This window comes from Anguilla rostrata, chromosome 4 (genome assembly GCF_018555375.3).
Source record: "Anguilla rostrata isolate EN2019 chromosome 4, ASM1855537v3, whole genome shotgun sequence".
NCBI classification, from domain to species: Eukaryota; Metazoa; Chordata; class Actinopteri; order Anguilliformes; family Anguillidae; genus Anguilla; species Anguilla rostrata.
Genome location: NC_057936.1, coordinates 19,373,159 through 19,395,309, shown reverse-complemented (window position 1 = coordinate 19,395,309; position 22,151 = coordinate 19,373,159). Strand labels below are relative to the sequence as shown.

Genomic DNA, 22,151 nt, shown 5'->3' with positions numbered 1-22,151 from the left:
TGATCCTCAGGGCATCTCCGACTGATGTCTGTAATTCACCTGGTTCTGCAGGGTCACGCTCTTTCTGCAGCAGCTACAGCCTGACTCATATAGATGCAGGCGTCTGGCCCATAGCAGTCAGCACAGAGCAATGTACAAGCATGGTTTCCCAAAAGCACCATTGAAAAGCACAAGGCAAAATGGATTTATACATTTTTGAAGTTAGTTCTAAAATTTCAGTGGCATTTAGAGCAACATATATATACAGTAAATGGACTGCATTTATATAGCGCTTTTATCCAAAGCGCTTTACAATTGATGCCTCTCATTCACCAGAGCAGTTAGGGGTTAGGTGTCTTGCTCAGGGACACTTCGACATGCCCAGGGCGGGGATCAAACCGGCAACCTTCCGACTGCCTGACAACCGCTCTTACCTCCTGAGCTATGTCGCCCCCCGTATACAGTATCATGTATTCATAGAAATAAGGTCCATAGATTTGTTTGAACAAGGAATTATGTGATCATAAAAACTGTCGTATTTTTGTCCAAATTTGTTTTGAAAATGAAAAATTGTTTTCATTACACTGAGTTTAAATACATATTTAAACTTGGTGTACTGTTTACATAAGTTGAAAAGTCTTTGTTAAATTATGTATTCATTATGAATTATCTATGTACCTATGTATGCATATACAGTATATTTAATAATTTATTACTGGATTCTTACATCCATTCAAGAAATGAACAAAACATCCAGAGATGGATCTCTGTAATTGCCCCTGACATATACGTATCTTAATTCAATTTAGAGTCACTTAACAGTGAGATGGGTTCATTGCAGTCAAAGGCAAAGTTACTTAGGTTTATTTAATATGCTGTAGTTTGTATTTCCATCTTCTTTGATATTTACCAAAGAACGCATTTGATATATCATACTTCATTGCTGAATTTCCATTCTACGTTTGATTTGTTCCTTTTTTTCTGGGCTTAGTAATCTTAGTAACTCCCTTTCGTCATTCTGCGTATTTGGCATCTGATAATTTATCATGTTTTACATCAGTTCCCTTGAGAACTATGACTGTGTCCCCAGAATAGATGTCTGGAAATGGAGATTATCACAAGATGGAGCTATAGGTAAAAAAAATTACTATTGATGTAAGAAGGGGAGAAGTAATGATTTATTTTCTAAATTGGGAGAATTTGACCTTGGTCTCTGTCGCAAGTGTAAAAGAAACAATAGCTGCCTTCATTTCCTTTCTCATGAAGATAAACTTGGGATCATTGTCAGGATCTGCTGGTTGTGTTTGCACGTTAAACCAGTCTTTTGTGCGGGCCAGACTTATTTCCTCCTTATCATATCAGCATTTCCTCTATTGTTTTGAACAACTATGCCATATTGTCTAAAACTACCAATTCCTGTATCTGAAATAAGACCCTTTCACCTCTTTTTAAAGGTGGTGTTGAATTCATAAAAATGAAGAGTCTGCCACTGGTTTGATCATACACATACAGTAACGCAAATGCAAATAGATGGCTACTTATGCATTTTCAAGATGAACATCCCAAGTACAGTTTACCCATTTTAAAAACTTAAAAAAATAAAATAAAAGTTGAAGTTGTAATACAAGAATTATATTCTGTTGTTTACCAAATACTTGTTTCAGGGGAATATTTTTCCATTTTAATCATCAGGCATTTTTATGATTCATTCTGGAAAATATGCGTCTTGGATGTAGTGATTCTAAGGAAGAATTATGTTTTGGTATTTAAATTATTACGGGAATTTAACGGGCATCTGTAGTCTGCATCTGAAGGTAGTCTTTTATGTCACTTATGTTGTTCTCTTTTATGAGTAGTGGAAAGTCTTCTCACAGTTCGGTTGAGATTCACTGGCCTCAGTTGTGATATGAATTAAGATGGACCGTGACATTGTGAGTTGTCAAGGAATATGTAATGAAAAAAATCCTTTTAATGAGGGCTTCGCTCCACTTAAATAGTCAACGCACGTCTTTTATTCTAGAATTGAAAGGAAAGTTTTATTATACTTTGTTTTCATTGTCTATTGTTTTGCTGTGTTGAACATTTAGATTCACCTATTTAATCGATATTTACTACTTTACTATTGACAATAATTCTTTTCTGCTGTTTTGTCTTCACTTTGACAAGTCTGGGACTATGACCAAAATGTTAAAATTTAAACTCATATACCCTGTACTGTATGTTTGCAATCATTTTCAGTGAATAGATTTAAAGTCACTCTTGAATCAGAGCTCATGAAAACTATTAAGTCATGAAAATACCTCAGCTTCCAACAGAAATAAATTATTTCCAGAAATATTCTGATGGTTATGTTGTACATTTTTACACATTAATTTCCCGTCTCTGTAGAGAAGATGCCTTCACCACTTGAATGACATACCAAGAACTTGCATGCCAGATCAGACAATTTACATCCAGACCTTTTTGTCAATATCTTTTGAAACCTCAACTGTATAAACCTGAAGCTTTGACCTACTGTTTCAGTCATTATCTGCCTCTTTTGGCTTTGTGCGGCATGTGCATTTTTTCATGAATGTAGAATCTGGCTTCTCTTCCAGTTGTACTTGGCTGAATTTAAGCAAAACAAACAAGATTTACGTTAGTTGCCTTTAATTCGACACATGAGCCAATTCAGATGGCTGGCTGCCTCATAGTTCACAGTGCAGTCAAAATTAGGTCTGTCCAGTGACCCCGAGTCCCATAATGCAAGATTCCAAACTTCTGAAAGCTCCACCGCCACTTAATATGCTAATTGCACATGTGTTTTCTATTTAACTTGGGGTTACACAAAATTAATATCTGTTACCTTTTTCTCAAATCAGCGATTAAATCCAGGTCATTAAAACTCAGGGGGAGAAAACGATAGGTGCTGTGGCTCTTGGGCAGAGCTATGTCAGGTCTGAATTGTGGCACTGTGTCTTGTGTTGCTCTTGGCGAGGGTGCCCTGTACTGGCTGGGGGCATCATGCCAACCTACCATGGCTGTACAAGCGATTAGAGAGTAAATGGTGTTGGTGAGGCCCAGAGAGCACTTGTTCATGTGTAAATGCCTGAACAGTACATCTTTTTGGAGGATTTAGGCTAAAGTCATAGAAGCATAATGGAAATGTGTGGGTCACTTCATGTTTCTTTCTTTTGGCACCCAAAGTTTACATGTGATTGTTACATTTCTGATGGACATTGTGCTCTGGAACTGTCATCTATTTTAACCCAAACGATTATTTCAAATTATTTTTTAGTATTTAATGATAAAAAAGAGGCATTCATTTTGTTTCATTATTTTGGGGGGCTTTTTTCTCTATCTACATTAATGAAAGAACTCTAAATATTTATTTGAGTGCTTTTTATTTTATTTTTTTTAGATTTGTTTGTGAAGAAATGAGATTTCCCAAAAGAGACAGTAATAAAAATAAAGCGGTACCTGTTGACTGGCTGGTGTGCAGTAGTGCGGCTTTCTCTTCCTGCCCCTGCTGAGGTAGAGCAAACACCAGACGCAAATGAACCAGTAGTCTCCATGTCCTGCGCGGTGTCAGGAAGGAGTTACAATAAACAGATCCCTGCTCTAATTTCCACAGGCCCCTGCTGTGTTCTCGTCCCCTTTGTCGCATTACTCTGTTTGTCTCACGGGTTTGGAGCGTTGTGGGCCCATCTATCTGAAACGGTCTTAGAAAAACTTCTTTCTGTAGGCATTTTATTCTAGAACAAGAACGTTAGTCACAGCCGTGACACAGCAGAATCTGGCATCAGTTTTAATGCCTGAATCTTGGGGAAAGGTTTTTGGGTTGTGCACTGCAGTTTGGAGCAGTGTTGGTACTCCACCGCACCCCCATGCCTTCACAGTCTGGTGTTATCCGGTGTTGTGAAACGCGGGGCGAAAAGTAGGCTACGCTGAAACGACCCCGTCCGATTACAGCTGTGAATACACGTTCCAGATGTGCGTGAGCACCGATCGCTCTCAACATTTTTCAGAGGGTGCGGCACCGTTTTTCAAGTCACCTGACCGGGTTTCTTGAGGATGTTGCCATGTAACTCTCACTCTGCGGTCACTCTGAAAAATGATCACCTTGTTTTGTGTTGACAGGCTTGTTTTTAGTCCTGCCGTTGCTGCATTGACCACTGTACTTTATCTGGCAGTTTTGAAATCATCATATTAGCTGCGGTTTCCTGAGTCGGGGAACTTTCATATTGAACATCCTTTTTCCACTGTTCAAAAACTCCTTAGCTTATGTGAGAGGCGGAAGCCAAACCATTAACAATTTACTCTCCTAATTGAGGATTCTTGAAATAATTTGTTTCTCCATCACATTATAGTGGTGCCTCCACCCCTTGCACCACTCAGTTGTACATTGATATTAATGGATGAGGACATTGATTGATTGTCTTGTTGGTCCTAAGATGGAAATATCACGAGATTAGTTCCGCATTACCACATCAGACGCAGCTGATACAGCTTCAGATCCTGGCCAGCCAATGAGTATACGGGTAATTTACATGTGACTAGATGTGGGAAAAAACACGGGTGGGAACTTTTTGGAATGTTAATGCAAAAATAAAATTAAACGAAGCGCTGTGCCTTCTGGCATTTGTAAATGAAGGCAAGATGATGTAAAAAAAAAAAAAAAAAAATCTTCTTGAATTCTCATCTGGTTGTGTTTGAATTCCCTGAATAAACCACAATATATTTGCATGTGTGTGGTCCCCCCGGTAGAGATTTGTTGAGAGACACCAGCTCATGGTTATTTTATTAGCATCACATAGTCTGCTGAACACATGGAGCGCCACTGAGCGTGCTGCTGATCACCTGCTGCTCACGCAGCATAAACCCAACGCTCCCGTTTAAGCCTTTTAAGACTTGGGCCAGCAGACATTCTGCCGCTCTCAGCGGGTTTCACGTCTTCGGCCGGACGGATCACAGCGTGCGTTTTCCTCAGTAATTAGCCCTTTTGTATTTTATGTTTGCGTATTCATTATCTTACTGCAGCTATAACCTTGATGGTTTCTGTGCTCTGTGTTTGTTCACAAGTGGGGAGAGACCATCCTCGCTGAAAGATTTCAGGCCATTTCTTGGCAGCCAGACGCTCAGGCAGTTCTAAGAAATCCATTTTGACAGGAGTTGAAAAAATATTTATGCAACCTTTTTTTTTCACTGCGCTCCCCTAAATAAAGATATGCCATTCGCATGCTCCTCCTCGCATCTATTTTTTTTTATTCGCCAACTGGCTTCAATTAAGATTTAGAGAGGGATATAGTATGTTGTGGATTTTAAAAGGAATCAATCATGTCTTTTCTTCTATGTTGACATGGCTTTGTGGAATGTTTAATTCCACAAATGTAAAACATGTCAGCTCAGTAGACAAACACGTGAACCACGCACACGCACCCATACACACACACACACACACACATAACTTTACCTGTCCTTAAGTGTTCTTAGTTCTACTTATGAGGATATTTTCTCTTTAAGTAGGGTCAGATGTGCTGAAGAAGGTTGAAAGATTTAAGAATGTTTTTCTAATAGAGGAATTATTTTATTTTGTTTTTATCTCCCATGGCCCAGTACTCCTGAATCCAGTCCTCCCCCTCCCCATCACCTCCCCAACACTCTCTTATGCTGGTTGTTTCCTCCTTCTTCTAGGCTCGTTCCATACCGCTGTTCCTCCTTTCCATCCAGCCGTAGACGACTCTTGCCGCAAGAGTTGTCTACTCCAAGCTTGCTTTATTTTCGGACCTGCAATGTGTGTACAGGTCACCACAGTGTGGGCATTACATAAACAGTGTCTTTGGCATAGAAGCATTCTGGAATGAGTTATCTGTTGAATTACCTCAGCACGGCTTAAGACTTGAGTTAGGTGGTGAAAACACGGATTTTGATTCAGTCAATTGCTGTACATGCCACCGACCAGTTTATATCCAGAAATCATTTAATACATCAAAGAGTAGCACAGGTTTATGCTTCACATTGTAGCCATGATTTTATTTTGTGTATTTTTGAAAAATTGTCACATTGATAATGTGATAATAAGAGGACTTCATTTTTTTATTTCTTGCGTTGGCGGGTGTTGCTTTACAGCAGTAGCAGCAGACACATCCCCAATATTGAAGATAACAGTGTTTGAAACCACATGTTGCATAATCAGTAACTGGCTACAATAACTGATCCACTTAAGTCAAACTGATGAAATTAATCACGCAGATAAAATCGCCCACTGGCATCAGCAAACGCTTCCATCTGTGCGGCTGCGTTCAGTGAGGAAAATTAGCATGTATCTGGTTTTCACACACTGGCAGACCATTGTGTATGTGCCAGAAACGTGTATCTTTGGCTTATTTGGAAGGTTCTTTTTTTCTCTCTAAATTTTTCAGTTTGAATGAGTTCATCTTGGCTGTACCAAAGACGTTGTCTCCCTGCAGTTTTCTGGTGTTTGAGCTGGAGGCCCACCGTGTGCCCTGGAGGGATGGGAAGCCGCAGCCTTCTCTTTGGCCCCATTGATAGGCTCTCCAGCTTTCTGTGAGACTTCCAGTAACTCCTGGACGCTGGCGTCCACTGGCAGCCTGCATGTTGCTATTCAGTGCACCTTTTGGGTGATTCAGGTTACTAAATAGTACCAATTTCTAAATCTATATCGCCAGCATTTGTTTGCTTTACAGTGAACCTAAATTCAACAGAAAGGTTCTACTTATTATGTAACAATTAAAAAAGCGTATTATTTTTGGTTTTTGTATAAGGTACCGAGTTAAAAAAGCGAAGTAAGAAAATGCGCACTTATCATTTGTTCCAACCCAAGGCTGATTTAGAATAGCCTTATTGGTCTGTTTAATAAATCTGAAGTATTAAACAGCTTCATTTTCATCATGAATTGTAACCCCCTCCTAATTCATTGTTCAGTGTTCAGAGAAAGAGGGTTGCTTATCCCCTAGGATTAGCTTCTTCTGTGCATGTTAATGCCATCTGGATGGTTGTTTCGTGCCAGCTCATAGTTTTAGTATTTATGGGGTTTCTGAGATAAAAGGGTCTTTTAACCAATAGTGTAAACCATGAAGATACAGAGAGTCCTCATTACAAAGGGCTGCTGTGATGTAGGCCAATCAGCATGCTTGCTTGTGTCTTTCTAGCAGGTTAACTAGCAAAGTCTACTGCTCGTAACATTTTATGATGCAAATATCGCTTGCTTCAAAGCAAAGATATTTGAGTCTCCTGTTGTTGTTTTTCTGTGTTGAATCGAGGTATCCGGTTGGAATTAACTTGTATATCCAAACAGTAATTCAAATCTGATGCAACCAATGTTTCACAACCTTTGTGATTTGTAAACAGTCACAATATGGGCCCGCTTACTTCGATAATAAAAAAGAAACTGCAACTACTGCTTTACCTTGCCAAGCTTGATAATCGTGGATATTTTGTCTCTTCCCTCATAGAGCAACCTAAAATAATCTACTTTAACACATCTTTCTCTGCCTGCACCCTGACAAAAAAAACAGTTCTGTCCTGAAATTACGGTAGTTTATGGTGAGGTTGACCATGATGTTTTGCTGTCCCAGGTAAATTGTGATCATCAAATTCATATTCATTTTATTTTGTACTTGTTGTGAATTTTGAATTGTGCCAAGTACATTTCTTCACATCTCTTGGGAGAAACAAGCTTCTCAGAGCCTCATCAGATTTTATTTTTAAGACTTTAAAGGATATTCTGGGAATTGATTGTTTTAATTTCCACTGAAACCATTTGTAAAGTGGGGGACTGAGGTTGGGTAGGTTTCAAAAGCCTGTGCCTCACAAAGCAAGGAAATGAAAACCAGACGGACCAGGAGCGGTGCAGAGGACATCGGCATTCTCCTGTCTTTGTCTCTATTGCGGAACAGAAATATTTTTGAGTGTTTCTGTCTCTTGGGTCCACAGTTCACCACACTATTAAAAGAACTTGTAAACATTCTACCTTATCATTTTTGTTCTCAAATTTCAGTGGGTTTATTTGAAATGAGAATATTCACTCATTAGTTTCAGTGGCCAACTTCATTAGACTGCATGGAAACACTTAAAAAAGGATATATGATATATTTTAAACAGTATAGGCTAGTACATAAACAATCATTGTCATCTACACCTTTACTCCTATATATTGCACATGCTTGACATGGTTGCATGATAATGTTTTTAAAATCATTTACAAAAGTTTAGAAAACCATACTGCTCATATTATTTCATCTTATTGTTCATAGTTTTTATGTAGAAACATTTTTGTTAACTCATTTTGAGTAAATTTAGATACATCAATGAATGTTTTTTATGGAATGTCCTTTCTCTATGTTTATATGAGGTTCAGAAGCCAATAAAGTGAAGCATTGTTTGTCGAACTTTAATACACAAAAATGCACCATGTAAACGAATGACAAACAATTATAAATGGCTAAGACCGTTTGTGAGACCGTATTTTTCAAACCTTTTGGACCCTGAACTATAAAGTTCTCTGCCTCCTCTGCAGGTCAGAGAAAAATAGAAAAAAATCATGAAATGTTTTTTTTGACATGTCTGTGTGTCTGACCGTGCATGTCACTCTTTCTCCAGCGTGATAGGAGCGGACCCGGGCAACGGCATCAGGGTGTTCATTCCAGACATCGGCATGTTTGTGGCCGGGCTGGTCACATGGCTTCTGTGTCGCAGCCCGGCGGAGAAGCCGCTCACTGAGGAGACTGCACAGTTCAACTGCGACTTTGAAACCGGCGACCAGGTGAGCCGTGCGCCCCCTTCCCCTGCACCCCGTCCCCAGGTACAACTACACTGCCCAGCTGCCCCTGATATAAAAATGAACCCAGCCTTGATTGCCATTGGCTCGGGTACTGCATGACATCAGCATCTTCCGTGTTTTTGGGCAGTGTTTGCAGCTCAGTGGGAATCACACCTTCATATCCTTTGCTCTGTATTCCTGCAGGAAATGTGATTTCACATTCTTCCTGGTATGCTCGGTCCCCAGTGGGTTTTATGACAAGACCTAAGTGTTTTGCCTTCCCCTTTTCTGGAAAAGGGACTGTTCTTTCCCAGGTGTCGTCCTTTTGATGATAAATTGCGCTCCGTAGCTCCAGGGAGTGAAATAAGTGGAACACATTACTGTCTGGATGAATACCAGCGAGCAGGCATTTGTATGTGCAATAATCTAAGATCACAATTCACTGTTGCTTTCCCAATGTCAAAGTTGTGTGTACTGTAACCTGGAAGCCTCCCATGCTCAGTAGGGTCCCCTGCTCTGGGACCAATGGTGTGCCCACCTCCTTCCTCGCGAGGGAATTTACGTTTTATTCGTAGCTGCTTGGAAGATTTTGTAAACAATGCATCCGGGTTGGTATCGTTGTAAAACCTGGCTTTTGCATCTCAGGGGTGGTTTTTTAGTGCTGGAAAAGTTGGGCTGAGAGCAGAGAGCTGAGAATATGATGGACTATGATTCAGTGGATGTGCGGATAAGCACAACCAGCCCACAGAAAACTGTACTATGTTGTCTTTGCTTGGTGCTGCTGAACGTGCACAGCTTTGTTCCAGGCAGAGTTTTCTTGGAATGGCCAAGCAGGCATGTAGGTTCCACCTGAATGTGAATCGCAATGGATTTTTAGCAGATGGAAGTCTTGAAGGTTCACCTCTTCACTGGTGTGCACTGATTAACCCTTGGATGGGTTTCATGCAATTGAAAGGTTATCTCAGGCCTATTTGGCTGTCACTGGCCTCTTCTGAGAGCTTGGAATGTATTCTACACCGTTTCATTCTCCATTAAATTGATTGAGTTGTTGTGCAGTGAATCTCAAAATTCATTGTGTGTTCAATAGGTGGAATAATACCAAGAATGTTTTAATAATGCCTCCAGTTCAAATGTATAGAGGTCAGAGATCAGTTAACAACAAAAGTTTACGTGTGATTACTTTATGCCATTAAACCATGTAATCCCTGTTGAAATGAGTACATCCTTATTTGGCCCTTATTTGTAATCGCATCGCACATTATTTATGATATCATTATAAAGAATTACTGTGGAGAGCTGTAATATAATATGGAATTGCTGAGGAAACCGTGTTATAAAGCTTTATTGGACAAAATGAAAGAAAAAAGTGCATTTCCACTGAAAATAAATGTTAAAAGGTGTGCGGTGTTCCCCCTCAGAATAAGAATGTTCTGTTCTTCTCAGCTTGCTTGCAGAAAGGGATAAATTTTGATAGTCACTTTGCTCTGATCTTGGCTGGAGGCCCCGGTGGCACCATTGCCCATTTTGCAGCCTTTCTAACATAATTGCCAGAACCGCCGGTAAGAACCACTACAACCCCTTCACCAAAACAACCAAGACCCCACACCATAACTCAGCTCAGTCCTACCCAATCCAGCCATTGGCCCTTTTCCAACAAGACTGTGATTGATCTGGTTCTTATTCCTCCCCGACCTGCTCATTTCACGGTTCCCCTCCCTCGCCCAGTTCGGTACAGCCCAGCGAATTATATACAGGACCCGCTCCGCTGTGGGTCAGTAGCATTTATGTACGGACGAGGCATGCTCTGTGAGTTTCAGTGGCCATGATGAAGCCTTTCTTTTCTGTTTTTATTTTTCTGCTGACTTTCACAATTGGTATTTGACCTGGCAGCGTACGCTGCCTCTCCCCCCCACCCCCTCTGGCCATATGTTGTGCTTTCTTTCGATGAGTTAGTTTTTCAGTTACTGGGATGTTTATGCGTAAAATCACACCGTGATTACATTATGTCTGCCAGGTTGCGGTGGTGCCAGTTGAGTGACTCGATTTTGATGTGCCAGAAGGCACCGTGAAAAGGGCACCACATTTATGGGGTGTGAAGAAACTCAGTGGTTTCAATCACCCTTTGAAATGCTCCAATTACTATTATTAATGAAGTAATAATATGTTGTTTTGCTGTTAAATCTGTGTCCTTGGCTGAATTAGCTTTCATATTGATGTTCTTTTCAGAAAATAAATTGTTAACAGTTTTTAAAAAATTATAATCACTCCTCCTGTTCTTTTAGCAGCTGTTCTTGAACGTTGTTCTCCAGGAAGCCACAGAAAAGCAACACAAAGCAATTTCAGTTGTGCTTCATGTGCAGCAATTAAGTTGAGCGGAGTCCCACATAGACCTGAGAGAGTTCCGTCCGTCTCTGCAACATCGGTCTTCATCCGTTGTTTGCGCTGCTCTGCGATGCGCCAGCGCTTCCTCTGCGGTTACGCTGGGATTAGAACTGCGTCCGTGTTCCAGCGCTGCCGACCGCACATCTGTCTCGCGTTAGGCTTGTTGTGTTTTAGGTGCCGGCTGCGCCGAAGGTTCCGGAGCTCCGCTCCTACCTCTCCGCTTCGCTTAGCCGCTCACGTCGCAGCCCAGCCGTGGGCACGGTGCCATGTCCGCCTGCTCTATCGCTCTCTCTCTCTCTCTCTCTCTCTCTCTCTCTCACTCTCTCTCGCTCTCTCTCTCTCTTCTCTCTTTTTTTCATTCTCTCTCTCTCTCTCTCTCTCTCTCTCACTCTCACTCGCTCTTTCTTTGTCTCTGCTTTTCTAAGTTTATCTCGGTCTCTCTCAAGTCTATCTTGGTTTCTCTCTCTCTCTCAATAAAAATGGACTGGGGACATGTTCCCTCCAAATGTGCAGGCCATTTAGGAGTGGTAATGAGTTGGAATGTGGCCCCCGTCTCTAGCAGTCCTCTGTCGCTTCATGACTCAGCACTGATTAGAAACACACTCCCCCGCCGGTGCCTCCAAGCCAAGAATTTGAGTGACCACATCAGACGTACCGTATCAATGCCCAGCGTACTGTATCAATTAGAGAGATTGGTGCCTTGCCATAATGTGCTCCTCTTGAATAACAGCAAATATCCGGGATTTGCAGTGGATGAAATTCCTCCGATGCTGACATATTCCTCCAGTGTATCAGTGAGGAAATGCAACCTTTGAGTCAGAGGATGCTTTTGTTTGTCAGAGTGCTTTCTGTGCATTTATACTGTTGGGCTCATTGGCAGATCTTCAGTGCTGCTGTACAGATAATCCCTGCACTGGCAGTTAATGAAAATCTTTGTTTAAAGGGAGAATAGGACTTTGTTGAAGCTTAGCATGAAATCTACAGATGACATACAAGCAAAGTATGCTCAGAGATTATATACATGGGAACTTGTTACAGATTAAATGGGGACATTTTGGTTATTTCATTTTATTTTATTTTAAGAATAAATAATGGCTTATTCATTCCATTAGATGATGTACATGACACATTCATATTTACCTAAAAAAAAAAGATACCTGCGCTGCTCAGTTATACAAGTCTGGGAGGAGCTATACTGTACCTAAAAATACAGTGAAGAGCATTCCTGTCTAAAGAGATGACAGTGGCTTTGTGTGTCTGAAAGGGAACTTTCCATAGCAGGTACCGTGCCCACAATATCTCACAAAACACGCTTGTTTACACCAGCACCACTCATCGTTTGAACAGAATGCATGCTTTGCTCCTCATGGCGGAAATTCAGACATAGCGACTGAACGCGTTTAACGTTCCATTCCAATTAAAAGTCGTCATCGTCAGTCTCAAAAGATTGGCTTTCAGCACCTCGGACAGCTCAATCATCAACCAAACATGAAACCTAACCATATTTATATTTATGCCATGCCAAAAGACAAGTACATGAAGTTGATACTGGTTTTTGTAAAATATAATTACTGTGTAACTTTCTGGGTTAAAGAATAGCTCTTGCTGACTTAGGTATTACATGCAGTTTTAGTGTGTGTATTTATAGTAAGTACATTTAGTTTGATCATAGTGCTCCTAACACTGAATCATACATTAGTCAGATGTGATTGAGAACTGGAAAAAATAGTTTCAGCCAAAGAATAAAGGACTACTTAATCAAGCTGTTAATTTTACTAGAACAGTAGTTTCTCGAACACCTTGATTTATCCATGTTTTTTTTTTTTTTTTTCTAATTCATAGCAAGGCAAACAATAAAAATGACAAATACTGTACCAAATCCTCTTGTGGGTCATTTAAGAACTTTGCTTTCAGGATAACAGAAAGATGTTTCAAATCTCGACTGAAAGCTTGATATAATATTATTTTTTTCCATATTTATTTATGTATTCGGTGAGTGCTAAACATTATGATTAATTGCACGGGGTCCGTGACATCATATACAAGCAAATGAAGAATGGAGAAGGATGCAGTAAATTAACTGCTAATTGTCTAAAAACCCAAAGAAAGCTTTTTGTAGAGCTTGTCCTACAGTATGCCTTTTCATGAAGCACACATTTGTTTCGTTCAAATAATGAAAGGCAGGTTGAATGAATTTCATAACAGCCTTGTTACATAACAATGTATAAAAAGAAATTATGAGAAAATGGATGCCTACTCTGATTTGATATCTTAATGCATCAGCTCTCCATGGGTACTCTATTGTTGTAATAAGCTGTATAAAAAGCCCTTAGAAACTATTGCCTAATTGTTCTCAACAAGTGTGCATGGGTGAACAACTATGAAAACAGTGGCTATGCCTGAGTCACAGTTAAGGACGTCAATTCTAGAATAACGAGGACTGATTTTTTTGTCATGTTATGCTATTTTTCAATACATATATTGAACCCAGTAACTCGGTGTTGTCATTTGCATGTGGACATAAAACACAATTTGCTGAATGTTCAGCTGCTAACCCAAGCAAATATGTCATGCATATTAATTTGACAGCCTGTTCCTCATGTTTATTCATGCCCATGAATGCTACTCCCTTGAAAAGTTTTGGTTTTATTTTAGCTTGTCAAACGGCATGAAACTTGTATCCATCGTTCAGCGCCCCCCTCCTCTCTCCCCCCCCATGAAGGGACTTGTTTGTGAAGGCAAGAGACAAGGTGGAACCTGATCCTAATGTGAGCCAAAAGCCCTCGTGTTTATTTTGCAGAATCTTAACCCAGCTGTGTTACTGGAAGCAGTTGCCAAAGTTTAAATAAACTCTGCCTCGCCAACCAAATCGCGTTTGATCAATTAAGATTCACGGTAACTGATATTAAACAGATTACGGGACTATATTTTTCATCTCTGTGGTTCATTTTTTATAACCAAGCATTTAAAGATAAGCTGGGAAGCTGTTGCACAGAGCTCCTATTCGTTGTGGTGGTATGCAAAACATAGCGTAGGTCTACAAAGCAGCGTTATTGTTTTTGAATGTTTAGGTCCCTACAAATAAACAGCTGATTGTTCTTATTATTCTAGTTTTGTCATTGATGTCCCATATAAAGTTGCCTGGAGCATACTAGTTGAAGTTGAAACTGAGATGGGGGGGATTTTGTTCTCTTTTAGACATGTTTCAGAAGGAGGACCAGCAGAGTGATTTTCTCACAGTGGATGGTTTTAATTGTATCGATACCAATTTTATGAATATTTAGAATTTCATCCTCAGTGGAGCTTTTAATGTATTTTTGAATTGTTGTTGCCATTACAAATAAAGCATATAGATTGATAGAATAACAGTAGCTACCTATCAGGATTATACACCTTTGCAATTGCTGTCATGTTTCTTAATTGGATGTGACTACATTTCTTATCAAATCAGCTTTTCCTTTCAGTTTTGCTGAGTTGCTTTTAAGCTCCAGCCAAACCTTTTGTTTAAAGATTTAATTTAGAGGGGTATTTTTATTGTTTATTTATTGATGTCCCTTCTGTTTGAAAAAAGATAGAGACCTAATATTTTTCTTCATTTATTTAATATTAATTTGCCCCTTACTTCTGAAGTGTCTTAATAGTTTTTTCTGATATACTCATGGCTCATGATGTACTAATACTCATACACTCACAAATAATTTCATCTCCTTGAAGTTGGGTCTATTTTTAACGTTTTAACATGCTCTAAATGCTTCGTGGCTTCTGGAGCTGTTTGCAAGAAAAGTTATTATAGTTATGTGCACAAAACATTGCTTGAATAGCTTGGAAGGAAAAAGTGTTACCCAGCTTATGGTATTGTCTCTGCTAATAATTATCATTGGACGTTGATCATTTTCACAGTTCTGGAATACATTTTTCTTTCATTACACAAATTGGAAGGACAGTTACACTCTGATGTCAGCCAATTTTCTGCTCCTTGGTCGATTTGGTTACACTTTTGGTTTGACATTGAGTGACCTCACATCTGCTATTGCTATTATAATATTACAACTTTGTGCTTTACACTAAGTATTTTTACTTATGGTGCCACAGGTGGCTGTTGCCATAGTTTTTTGAGTTTTTTGTAATTACGAGATGTGAATGAATCATTTTCTTTTATTTGGATTTAAATATGGTTTGACTTATGCATGCTGTTTTGGTCACAAAAGTAGAAAAACATTTGGTCTTCAATGCTTCATAGTTTTCTACTAAGTTATTCGGTCAAGCTTTCTCAGAAATTAGGGCACGAGAAAGCTGACTCATGAATAGGATTTCTAGGATTCCTAGTATAAGCTGGTGTATGTTCCAAAACTCAAACAAGTTATACAAGAAAAGTAGCTCTGAAAAGTGGGTTTTAAGTTAAACAGTGACATATTACCTAAACCACAGTGAAGAGTGTAAATGGTTTTTTTCCCCACATGGACCCAGTATTGTCAAACTGCCTATTCTTCATTTGCCAAATATCTTGTATGGAGATATTCCAACAGAAGTGGAAATGAACTCTGCACACACACACGCACATGCATACACACATGCACATACACACACATACACACACACACACACAGAACTAGCCCCTTCCAACTGAACAAAGGAATGCATGCTTTATGTGACTGTAAACTGTGTGCTGATTCCGGAACTGTGCAAATGTGCAACTTGGCTTGGTCATCGCAGCAGGTTGTGATGTAATTTGTGTGTCTAACACCCCCCATCCCCCCCATCCCAGGAAGAGAATGAGGAGGTGGGGGAGCTGGAGGTGGATGATGACATGCTGTTTGAGGAGGACTCTGAGGCAGAAGACAACTGCAGTGCCCCAGAGGGGGAGTTTGAGGAGGAGGAGCAGGAGGAAAGCACTAAGATGAAGGTTCTCCGCCAGATTGCCGGCGTGGCATCCAAAGTCAAGGAAATCATTGGTGATCTCATTACCACAGCCGGAAAAGTGGTTGTAACCATATTGCTAGGCTTGACAGGTGGGTGTTCCTGAAAGTAATTCCATAGTTTGAAAACTATAAAATGACCCTGGCTTTTTACCCCAGATTAGTTTGAAAAATAAATACTGTAAAGCTCATGTGGAGAGAAACATTGTAGAAGTTCTCTACAATATTTCTAGTACAGTATCTATGGACTTAAGCACTTACATTTACACCAGGCATAAAAGCTTGTTTTTCTACTTTGATACATTAATGATAATAATAGAAAATCTTGAACAACGGTCATTACAAATTCTATTATTCACTTTGTTTATTCAGGATATTGTTTCCTGTGCGGTGCTTCTCCGGCAGTGCCTTTAGTGCCTTGTTTCCGCCGTTCGGACTGTTTCAGGGATCATGCTGCCCTCCCTGACGTCCGCGGTGTACTTCTTCGTCTTTCTGGGCCTCGGCACCTGGTGGTCTTTCTGCCGGACGTTCGACCCCCTCATCTTCAGCTGCCTGTGCGTGCTGATGGCCATCTTCAGCGCGGGACACCTGATTGTGCTCTATCTCTACCAGTTCCAGTTCTTCCAGGAGTTCATCCCACCACGTAACAACTACGCCAGGTAGGATATTGGCTACCATTATCATCGCATCGGTGCCTACTGTCAAACTTTTATAGTAGCCCATGCATTTCCTGTCGTTTGAGGTCTGTACAAAGTTGATTGCTTAGTATTATCTCAATGTATGGTTGAGTGCCTTATCTGCCAGTATCAGGTATCGGTTGTGCAAGGAACCACGTGGCTCTTAAAATGCTATTCTAGAAACCTAAAACTGTGTTGAATTTGACATTTATTTTGCATTGATTTGTAGTGCCTCAATGCAAAATATCTTTCACTTGGCTGTTTATGATATCTACCGTTTCCAATATTCAACAACTCCTCAGACAATATGAATGTATTTTTTTCTCATGTGCCTTTCATTATAAAAGTGCACCCTAATTCCAACAGAGAATGCTTGCAGTATGTAACTCACCGGTCACTGGCACAGATGCTAATAAGAGATTAAAAGCTTACCTGTAAGAATAGGACACAGAATTCAACATTAAGCCCTCTGTATATTGCTGCATCCTTGCAAGAGCTGCATACATCAATGCTGGGCCTCAACATTTTATTGGTTTTATTGCTTTAATCAGACGTGTAATTGTAAGGGCAGTCAGAAGGCTTGTATTTTAGCGTGATTGTTGCCTCTGCAAAATTGAAAAGGTGGGACTTTCCATGAAAACCTCCACAGAGCTGTCAATGTATGGAGGGTCTAAGATTAAAGCCCACATGATTAAAAGGCCACATAAAACATCCGGATTGTCTGCCTTTCTCCCGACAAAACACAACAGTATGGTTGAGTAGTATATTGTTTGGCCCACACACCAAGCAGGATTTTATTAGCATTTAGTTTTTTCCCAGGCTGTGCAAAGTACAGGCTTTCTCTTTATCGGAGTAAACTGTGCATTCGAAAATGTCCTCTCTGTACCTTTTTAAAATGTTACTGTTCACAGAAGTGTTGTTATGACTCTGAAGGGATTGCGAGGAGTGCTTGTTATATCAGCGTTAGAATGTTCTGTTAAGAACAGCCTAATTGTACATTTGTGATTGTACATCTTTAGGAGTTAATGATAAGTAATGATAGTGAATCATAGAACAATATGTGTTTAAGGTTCAAGTCTGTCTGTCTCTCTCTGTCTTTCTTTCTCAAAGGGAAAGGCCATCAGGAATTTCCCATTTTTCCCTTTGTTATAAACAAAGTTGGTTTTTATTTACTGTGTACCTCAAAGTGAAATACTGCTTCCCGAAAGTGATTTAAGATCATTGTAGATACTAGGCAGGTGACATATTGCTCTTGGATACGTTGGATAAGATGGAATTTATAATTGATCTTCAGAGTTTATAAATATAGGCTTGTATTTATTGGTTGCTTTGTTGCTCTCTGTGGTAGGCCCGAAACCACATCGGAAGTTTGGGAAGGTCTACGCTGTGCTTTAGAAAATAGGTACCAGTGCACACAAGCATAGCGCATATACTCTGAGTGCCCTCTTTCCCCATTAAAAGCCAAGCGCTGCAGTCTGCGCGTCTGTGGTAGCGCTGATCGAAATGGAGCGCGCGTCTGCGTCCTGCCCTCACCCAGGTACTCTGCGCCACGGCATATCAGCGAAGCTTTACATCATCCGCCCACGAGGCCCCTCCGCGTTCCCGCCTCCCCTCGGCGCCTGCGCCCCGCGTTTCTGGGCGCGCGGAGGCTCGAGCAGAGCGGCCGCGCGGAGAGAGAGAGCTGGTACCGCCGGCTCCGCGGAGCCAGGTGGTTTTCATTATCTCGGACGATTCTTGGCCTCAGCCGAAATTACACAGCTGGTTTCAGGGAACTCTACACGCATTGTGCAGCGCAGTGGGGTGGGGGTTGGTGGGGAGTCAACACGTACTTTAAAAAAGCTCGCAGTTGAAATAACCAGAGTTGATGCAATTAATCTAAATTAGGACCTGAGCTCAAAAAAGTATTTTAAGTTGCGCAGTCGCTGCCTTTTGTAATACGCGGACAGCCAATGAGAAGCAGCCCTGTGAGCAGTCGAATGCTATTTAGAGCCGGTGAGATTGTTTTCAGAGGGACATTAAACCCAGGGTACAGGACTAATTACACAACTGCTTTCTTGCATTAAAATGTTTCTGTATAGTCTCCTCAAACCTGAACTGACAAGAAAACACAAATACCAAACGTACAGCTGTCAAAGGCATCTGGCAGGGTCAGAAACCTGTTCTTTGTTGTACTACTGTGTGCATTATTGCTCTTTGCAGACTGTCAGTGAGGATTACCTTTTGATTCCTTAAGAGGAATACACAAATATATAAGTTTGAAATCAAACATAATCAATGTGGCTTCCATACTGGCCTGACTGTTACGTGCAAATTGGTGTGACTCAGCACACCGAATAAACATTACATGAGTGTGTATACAAACACAGAACCCTTGCATATGATGCAGATGCAAATGTTAAGGCTTTTAAAATACCTCTGTGACCAAGCTCACATGTACCCTGCTTTTGGACGCTGTTATTGAGAGTCCTAATGTCAATTTAAACGCTGATTTTTATATACAGGTATGCATTATATTTTTACTGTAGGAGATGTAATATTCTGGTACTTTTTGAAAGGTGTTACCACGTTTGGTAATGCATCAGAGGTAACAGGCAGGAAATTACACTTAGAAAAGATGTAGCATCCATGTTGTGCGTGCAGTGAGGCCAGTGTGAAAGTCGCATTGATTGCAGTCTTGACTTTTGTCATTAGTTTGTGGGCTTGTCTTTGCCTGCACTCCTACTTTCAGTCCCAGTTAATGAAAGCATGAGGTTATAGTTTCTCCTTTGGATTATTTAGGATTAGGCGATGACACAGAATACCGTGGATAATGTCTTCAGCAAAGGCCAAGAATAAATCCCAGGTTTTGGCACACCCACCGCTAAGTGCTGTTCTGTGTTGAGGGAAGAAGCCTCTCGGGTATAACAAAGAACCTTCTTCTAACAATCAGAGAAAAAGGGAACAATCAGTACCAGCTTTGTAATTTGCAATTTGTGGCTGGGGCTCAGATTTGATTACACCCTTGCTAAAGCTGAAATATGTGTGCTTTCCAATTTAGCACAAATGCCAGAATGCTCTATTTTGGGTTGAAAATGTGCACAGGAAAAAAAAAAAAACCTGGATTGCAACCAAACGTTTTCCTAGGGAGTGTGCATGGGAGTGTGTTTCGGCATGTCTGCATGAGTGCATTTATGCGCAGATGATTGTGTGGTATAGGTTGTATTTGTGCGTGTGAGTGCATGTAGGGCGAAGTTCATGCATTCACTCCTAGACTTCTGTGCTTTTCTGCTCTGTTTGCTCAACAGAAATATCCTCACAACGTTATGTCATATGTGCTGTATGTTACATAGCACCCTTTGGCTCGAGCAGCTGACTGCAGTTGATGGACGTAAGAGGGCATGGTGCCCCTGCCCATAATAGTTGGGCTTGAATAGAGTTCATTAAGTTCTACATCTACTAGTTTGTGTGTGTGTGTGTCCGTGTGCGTGCGTGCAAGCATGCATGTATGTGTGCATGTGTGTGTGTTTATTCTTTTACAGTAATACAGTTGCTCAGAGATAGTTTTTTGCTTTTCCAGAAATACACATGGAGCAATTACTTGCTTCCTTAATACTTCTTTTAAATAAAGTTGAACAGAAATAAATATGCATTAAGATGCTACTTATTTAAATGAAGTTCAACCTTAAGGAACTGTATAGTGGCCTTCCATGGCTTTCTGATTAATCTGGGGATAAAATGAGGTTGCGCACATGTACAATCCATCACCATGGGTTAAGACAGAAGAACTCTTGGACAAAACTAGACAAAGAGTTAACAAAGAGGTGTCAAGAAATGGCCATAAACAAATAAATAAAAGACAAAAAATAGTACTTTTCCACTATTGGGTCAATAGTTAAGGTTCTCCAAACCCCTGGAATAGTAGTAAACTAGCCTGGTGGCAGATGCAAGTACGTACATTTTCCCCTCATTCACAGTGGTTTGATAGACAACGAAAAAAATTTGACCTTCAGCTGCCGGTCTACAAATCTTGGTTGTATCTTGGAGACACAAAGTCTTAAAATGTACATTAGATGCCACCTCCATATTAACAGCCTTTTTGGAAGGGTTGCCAGAAAAAAAGCCTCTTCTAGGGAAAAAGCAATGGACAACAATAAGCATCTGGAGTTTGCTCAACTCCATGGAACTTCAACTGGAACCAGGCATTATGGTCAGAGAAGACCAATATAGAAAAGAATGTTCAAAAGAACTTCATACCTTTGGTGAAATATGGTGGTGTTTCTTTGATGTTACGGGATTGTTTTGCATTTATTGGTCCTGAGACTCTTGTTAAGGTCAATAGAATTCCTGCAAGTACCAAGACATTTTGGCCAAAAATCTGGTCCTCTCTGCCAGGGACTTTAAACCTGGCTGAAAATGGATCTTTCAGGAAGACAGTGATTCTCAAGAATACCTCAAAATCAACCAGGAAATGGTTAAATGACCACAAAATCACTGTTTTGCCATGGTAATCTCAGTCTCCAGTCTTGGACGGAATCAAAACATTTGTGGTTTCAATTGAAGAGGGCAGTCCACAAGTGCAGGCTGAAGGATTAGAAGGATCATGAAAGATTATGTACAGAGAAATGGTCAGATATCCCTCCAAAATATTCAGCAATGATAAAACACTTCAGATTTAAATATTTATTACACTTTTTTTGGAAATGAATGTATAATTTGAGATACTGGTGGGTTGCATACATTTGTGTCATCATCTGTGTATGCTCAGGCATCAGTGGAAACACATTGTTTTCTTTTCTCTTAACTGGGAACCAGGTAATGTAAACTGTGCTGTAAACAAAAAACACATACTGTGCTATGTGATATATTGTAGTACATAGTTTCATAGTTTTATGAATGTCCTTACAAATGCTTGCCTATCAGAGGTCGGTCCTGAATTGATTATTTCACTCTTAATGGCAACAGGAATTGAACCTGAACAATTCCCTGATCCCTGTGCACCTTCAGAGCCATTTCTCTGAATTGTGTTTGTTCACTTTAATGCTGTGTAAATGAGGCCGCTGGAGTTGTTTTTCTCACAAGATTCTTGTCTTTAAGCCCTTCGTTAAAACGTCATTAAAAGCATGAAAACAGACCTGAATACGAAACGGGCGTTAAATGAAAACATCCCTTGGAGACCCGATAGGCTCACATGGCTTGTGGTGCGTGTGGTTCTTGGAATATGCCGGGAGCAGAAGTGTGTTTATCATGCTGGCAGTGAGCTGCACATGGCAACCGTTCTCCCAGGACTCAACAGGGCGTTTTTACCATCCATTCAGTCAGTTTAATATGCGCGCATGTTTACTGCCTGAAGCAATTTAGATGTTCATATATAACCTTTGATTAATCATTTGGAAAAATGAACACATTTTTTTTTAGCTGTATTTAATATCAAGAAATGTTTCATTCAATAGGTTACTA

At 40.3% G+C, this 22,151-nt stretch overlaps 1 protein-coding gene across 7 annotated transcripts in view; it reads left to right on the top strand.

Moving 5' to 3' along the window:
• LOC135252733 (piezo-type mechanosensitive ion channel component 2-like) overlaps window positions 1–22,151 on the top strand; it is a 128,066-nt gene that overhangs the window by 63,274 nt on the left and 42,641 nt on the right. For all 7 annotated transcript variants that reach the window (XM_064331177.1, XM_064331176.1, XM_064331175.1 and 4 more), the window contains exons 5-7: window positions 8,581–8,743; window positions 15,888–16,131; window positions 16,484–16,697. In XM_064331177.1, the coding sequence (XP_064187247.1) occupies window positions 8,581–8,743; window positions 15,888–16,131; window positions 16,484–16,697 (621 nt within the window). The remainder of the gene's footprint in view (window positions 1–8,580; window positions 8,744–15,887; window positions 16,132–16,483; window positions 16,698–22,151) is intronic.